The sequence below is a fragment of the Myotis yumanensis genome, unplaced genomic scaffold, assembly GCF_028538775.1.
Source record: "Myotis yumanensis isolate MYYU_CA2020_CCGP unplaced genomic scaffold, mMyoYum1.0.hap1 SCAF_376, whole genome shotgun sequence".
In the NCBI taxonomy this organism is placed as follows: domain Eukaryota; kingdom Metazoa; phylum Chordata; class Mammalia; order Chiroptera; family Vespertilionidae; genus Myotis; species Myotis yumanensis.
The window spans coordinates 692-6,535 of NW_027224127.1; the positions used below are offsets into that span (position 1 = coordinate 692).

At 62.6% G+C, this 5,844-nt stretch overlaps 1 protein-coding gene across 1 annotated transcript; it reads left to right on the forward strand.

Annotated features, from left to right (window-relative positions):
* Positions 1-624: 624 nt before the first annotated feature.
* On the forward strand, positions 625-5,233 carry LOC139001317 (homeobox protein engrailed-2). The gene is made up of 2 exons (XM_070403003.1): positions 625-1,529; positions 4,362-5,233. The coding sequence occupies exons 1-2, from the start codon at positions 851-853 to the stop codon at positions 4,676-4,678; spliced, it is 996 nt and encodes a 331-aa protein (XP_070259104.1). The 5' UTR covers positions 625-850; the 3' UTR covers positions 4,679-5,233.
* Positions 5,234-5,844: the final 611 nt, after the last annotated feature.

A 5,844-nucleotide genomic window follows, 5' to 3' on the forward strand; every position in this document is an offset into this window, starting at 1 on the left:
GAGGGGGCTCTGTTAAAAATAAGAACAAAATCCAGAGTGAAAGTGTCTCAGGTTGCGCTAAGTGGCCTGGAAATTTCCGAGCCGACGCGGAGGTCTTGGCCGCGAGGGCGCGCAGACGGCGAGGGAGCGCGGGCAGCCCGGCCCGGCCCGGCCCAGCCTCCACTTCTCACCCATGCGGCTCGGGCCGCGGGGCTCGGCGGGACTCGGCGGGGGCGCGGCCGCACGCAGGTGGGGCGCCCGGGCCCGCAGCGGGGCGGCGGCCGAGCGCAGCGCGGGCCCGCGGGCCTCCATGTGCGTGTTGGCAGCGGCGGACGTGCTGACCGCCGGCGCCCCGCACCCTCGAGGGCCGGCCCGGGCACGCGGGCGAGGGCGGCCGGGAGGCGGCGGCGGCCGGGGCAGGCCCGGGCGGGCGTAAGCGCCGAGGAGCGCGCTGCCTGCATGCGCGCAGTTCCAGCCCCGGGCGGCCGCTGCGGCAGCGCCGGCAGCGCCGGAGCCAGAGGCAGCCGCGCGCGGAGAGGAGCGCGGAGCCCGGAGGCGCCCCGCATCCCTGCAGGACCATTGTGACTGCCCAGCGCCCGCGCGCGCTGCCGACTCTTGAATCCCCGGGCTTTGGGCGCGGGGCAACTCCCGGTATTTTCGAACTCAACTCGTGGATTGGAACGGCTCCGCTCCGAGCGCGGCCGGCGCTTTAGGACCCTGGCCCTGGCCGCGGCCCCTGCACACGCCGGTGGAAGACTCGGCGGGGTAGAGGCGCGGGCCGGCTGCGGGGGTCCCCTTGTGCACCGCCAGCGGGCCGAGGGCTGATTGGACGGGTCCCTGGAGAAACGATTTGGGATTTGTCGTAAACAGCATGGAGGAGAATGACTCCAAGCCCAGCGACGCAGCGGCGGCGGAGGGGCCGTGGCAGCCAGAATCCAGCCCCAGTGGCGGCTCGGGAGGCGGTGGCGGCAGCAGCCCCGGCGATGCGGACACCGGACGCCGTCGGGCACTGGTGCTGCCAGCGGTCCTGCAGGTGCCGGGCAACCACCAGCACCCTCACCGCATCACCAACTTCTTCATCGACAACATCCTGCGGCCCGAGTTCGGCCGGAGAAAGGACGCAGGGACGTGCTGTGCCGGCGCGGGCAGAGGAAGAGGCGCCGGAGGCAGCGGCGAAGGCGGGGCGGGCGGGGCGGATAGAGGCGGTGGCGCGGGTGGCGCCGATCAGCTCCTGGGGTCCGCCCGGGAGCCCCGGCCGAGAGCGCCCTGTGCGCCGGTTGCCGGCGGGCCGCTGCCAGGCGGCGGCGGCGAGTCTCCGGGCGAAGGCGAAGGAGGCTCCAAGGCTCTCTCGCTGCACAGCGACGCCAAGAAAGGCAGCGACCCCAGCGGCCCCCTGGACGGGGCGCTCAAGGCCCGCGGCTTGGGAGGCGGCGACCTGTCCTTGAGCTCAGACTCGGACAGCTCGCAGGCCAGCGCCACGCTGGGCGCGCAGCCCATGCTCTGGCCCGCGTGGGTCTACTGCACGCGCTACTCGGACCGGCCTTCTTCAGGTGAGCCCGGGGGACCCGGCCGCGGCAGCCGCGGGGCTAGGGCGGCGCTGGCGCGGGAATTTACCGGGGGAGGACCCCCTCCCCCCAAGTACACAAAGACTCACACAGCGACATTTTGTGCGGCTGCCGCTGGCCCGGGCTGCGGCCCGGAGGGCGGGTGCAGGATCCGTTCGCCGAGGTGTACAGACTTCTTAGAACGGCAGGAGCGACAGGACCTGGGCTCTCTCTTGCCTTTCGAGGCCTCTCCGCGCAGCCCCAGTCCCCCCAGCCCCCCAGCCCCTACCTGGAGTTTATTTGGTGGGAGACGGGGCTGGCTGGGAGCTGGCCCGAAGCTCGCCGCTCAACCCCTTCTCCGATCCTTCCAACTCAGTCTAGAGACCCAGGACCCACGAGTAGCTCACCCCAGACCTAGATTCATCCTGCGACCCAGAAACCCCAGATGCAGCTCTTTCCTCGGCCCCTCTCAGGGGCCGCCGACGGAGCGGGGAGCGGGAGAGGGCATGGCGGAAACAGGCGCCCGTTGCTCCCATCCCAGTGTTATTTGCGCGCCTCGGGGGAGTGCAGCACCCACCTCGCACACAGCTCGGAGGAGGGGGACCTGCGGTACCCCCCAGAGAAGGGAACTCCTCCCGGAGGCTTCCGGGCAGGGAAGGGGCAGGTTGCAGAGAGTGCTGTGTAGGTGCTGGAGGCGCTTTCACAGGTCTGGGTTTTAAAAAGCCAAGGCCAAGTCCTCTTGCAAACCCCAACTGCACTGAGTGCGGGTCTGTGCCCAGCTGGTAACGGACCCCCTGCCCCAAACCCTCCAGTGTTCGGGGAGATTGTGTGCCCCGCCGCAGCCAGCCCAGGCACCCCTGGCTGCCTTGCTGCAGACTCGTATGTCTCTCTCCCATGAAACCCAAATTTCTCCAGTTAGATCTGAAATTTGCTCCATTGTTCTCGCCTCCCTCCTTTGTTAATATTTAATTAACATAGTGGCTCACAATGGGGCCGCGAGGAGCCTCAGCCTCGCTGGCTTTGTGCGCCCAGGAGCAGCCCGCCAAACCCAGCCCCAAGGAGCCTGGTAACGGGTCTTCCCGGACTTAAAACAACAAACCCTGTGAGATCACGTTCGTGTTCCTGGGGTTTCAGGAAAGAGCGAGGCAGAGTTTTCTTGCTGAGGTTTGGTTCTGTTTCCGAAACTCCTACGTGTTTCGTTTTGAAAGAAAATCCAGGAAGAAAGGGAACTAAAAATTCTGCTTTTGGAGAGATTTTCTTTCCGTAAACTAGTGTGTGTGTGTGGGGGGGGGGGGGGGCTGTTCTGTGTCTGCAGGAACCCCGGCAGCAGAGGAGTTTGGGGGGTAAGTGTGCTGCTTCTGGGGCGAAGGGGGGAGTGGAGACTGAACCGGCTCCTGGAACCAGAGGCAGGTGCAGGCGCCTGGTCCTGTCGGCCTCACGGAGCCACCCCTGCCCCTTCCTGAGGCCGGAGCCTGGCCGGCCGCCCCAATCTGCACCGTGGGGATCAAGGCCAGGCCTGGGCTTTGGTGCTGGTGCCCTCCACTGTGCGTGGATGGTGACTGGGGCGAGAGCGGGAGTGTGGGCCGGGAGTTTGAGCCCTACAGCCTCTGGCCACCCCTCTCTGGTGCCCACGGCCCCTCTGTGGGAGTCTACCTCCCCAGAGAGAGAGCTTGGCTGGGTCAGCCTCCACACCCACTGGGTCCCCAGACCGTCCCCAGCCCTGGGCTCAGCACAGCCCTGGAGCTGTGGACCCCCACCCCCAGGTCCTGGTGGGGGGGTGTGCAGCCTGCAGGGTGGGGTGGGAACTGGGTGGGGACCTGGGGTTCTGGCTGCCCAAGGTCTAGTCTCCGGCCACAGGCACCTTTGTAGACATTGAGGTGGGGAGCTCCCCAAAGCTGATTCACTCACTTCACAGATGGAGACCCAGGGGTGCAACCCCGCACCCCCAGCAGCCTCCACATTCTCTCACACACCCTCTCCGGGCTGAGTGAGCTTGACCAACAAAAAGAAAATGCTTCCCTCTGCATTGCTGGGCCTTTGCAGATGGTGGGGTCCTGGGAGCCTTACCCCACTTTACAAGTGAGGGGAAGGTCCTAGCCTGAGGAGGCTTCAGTGGGGGCTCCGGCAAGGGGGTGTGGCGGGCAGCTGGGGTCAGCTTCCAGGCCCTCACTCCTGTGCTGGGGGACCACGGAGACTTGGTGGGGGTGCAGGGGGAGCTTGGATTGGCAAGGCTGCTTTTCCACCCGGCAGACCCTTGTGCTCCTGCTCTTAAAGGAACAATAAACTTGGGCCCACAGGGCCAGTGGGGGGTGGGGTGGAGGGAGATATGGACCCCTGCCATCCCGGTTCTCAGGACCCACAGCCCTCCGCACCCTGTGGGCGTCCCCTGTGAGGTTCCTGTGGGAGCCCCTCCACAGCCCCCAGAGCTTCTCCTGCTACTCTGTACCCCCCATTCTTTCCCCTGTCTCTAGCCCAGCACCTATGCCTACCCGTCTACTCCTGGACAGAGCCTCAGGAAGGGCTAGGAAGGCCAGGCCAGGGGTTGTAGGGGCTGCTTTCCTCCAGGACTTGCCCTTTTATCTGGTGACTTCTCCACACAGTCTGCCCTGCGCCCCACTCCACCCTCACTAGGCTTCGCTGGCCCAGAGCCTTCTTTCCGGGGGTTGGGACCTGATGGTGGTTGCCAGCCCGTGCCCAGTCCCCCTAAATCCAGCCCAGAGACCTTGGTCGCCACCCTCCGCAGCCTGCGTCCCCCCAGCGCTGGTGGAGTGACCTTCGTCTGAGCCAGCAGGCAGGTCTGCAGCCCCTGACCAGCACTCTCTCTCCACACTTCCCCAGGCCCCAGGTCTCGAAAACCAAAGAAGAAGAACCCCAACAAAGAGGACAAGCGGCCACGCACAGCCTTCACCGCGGAGCAGCTGCAGAGGCTCAAGGCCGAGTTCCAGACCAACAGGTACCTGACTGAGCAGCGGCGCCAGAGCCTAGCCCAGGAGCTGGGCCTCAATGAGTCGCAGATCAAGATCTGGTTCCAGAATAAGCGCGCCAAGATCAAGAAGGCCACGGGCAACAAGAACACGCTGGCGGTGCACCTGATGGCGCAGGGCCTGTACAACCACTCCACCGCGGCCAAGGAGGGCAAGTCCGACAGCGAATAGGCCATCTTCTCCCTGCGTGTCTCTGTGCGCGTGAAACAATGCAATAATTTAAAGTTATCAAAAAGGGCAAGTGTACAAAAATTATACCAGCATTCCTAGTGGGAAGATCATATGTTAGCTATGGTTCTGCAATATTCTATGTGTATATAATTTACAGGTGATGTAAAATCCAAAATATCTGACTATAAAATATTTTTTTTATTTTTGTGTGTTTATGAGATTATGCTAATTTTATGATTTTATTTTTTTTCGAAAGGGGGCTGCTTAGGGTTTCATCTTTTTTTTTAATCCCCTAAGTTCCAGATGGGACATGGGATGCTTTTTTAATTTCAAAAGAAGAAAAATTAAAACAACTTGCTGAAGTCCAAAGATTTTTATTGCTGCATTTCACACAACTGTGAACCGAATAAATAGCTCCTACTTGGTCTATGAGTTCTGCCACTTTGTTTGTATGCTTGTGCCATGGGCAACAGGAGGGGCCGCTCCTGCCTCAGCCTGGCCTGGCAGGGCCCTGGTGGGGATGGGGCTGCAGGGTCCTTGGAGGAGCAGGGCCCTCTCGGGGGGGAAAGTGGCTGTGCCTATTGCCAGGGCCTATGCTAGGCAGCGGGCCCACAGTGGTTCTCAGCCTCCCCACAAGCCGCTCCATCCCTCCTCCTGCCTTCTCTCCCGCCCCCTCCCGCACCAGGCCCGTGAGTGCTAGTCTGCATCTGTATTTGTGTTGCTGTCCCCTGCCCCTCCGCCCACAGCTGGCGCCAACTCTGCGGCCTCAGCGCCTGGGCTTCGAGCAGAAGGGTGACCCTTCTCCCTCCAGCCCAGGCTCAGGCCTCTCCTGCTGCTCCTCCAGCCCCTCAGAAGCCCGTCAGGCCCCAGAAGTGGCGGAGAAGGCTCCTGACAGAGGTGGCCTCTCCTTGCTTTTTTTTTTTTTTTTCTGTTTTCTGCCCTTCCTTTTTTTGTAAGTGGTCACTTCTGCTACAGAGAGCGTTCGAGGTGTGTACATATGTATGTAGGTGTGTACACAGACAGGTGTATGTGAGCCCCCAGTTCTGGGACACATGGCTACCTTGACTTTTAAAGGTTCTCTGAGTCCTCAGGGATCCAGAGGAAGGACAAACGTGTAAATAACGATTTCTTACCACTTTCTGTCTTTTGTTTTTAAATATACATTT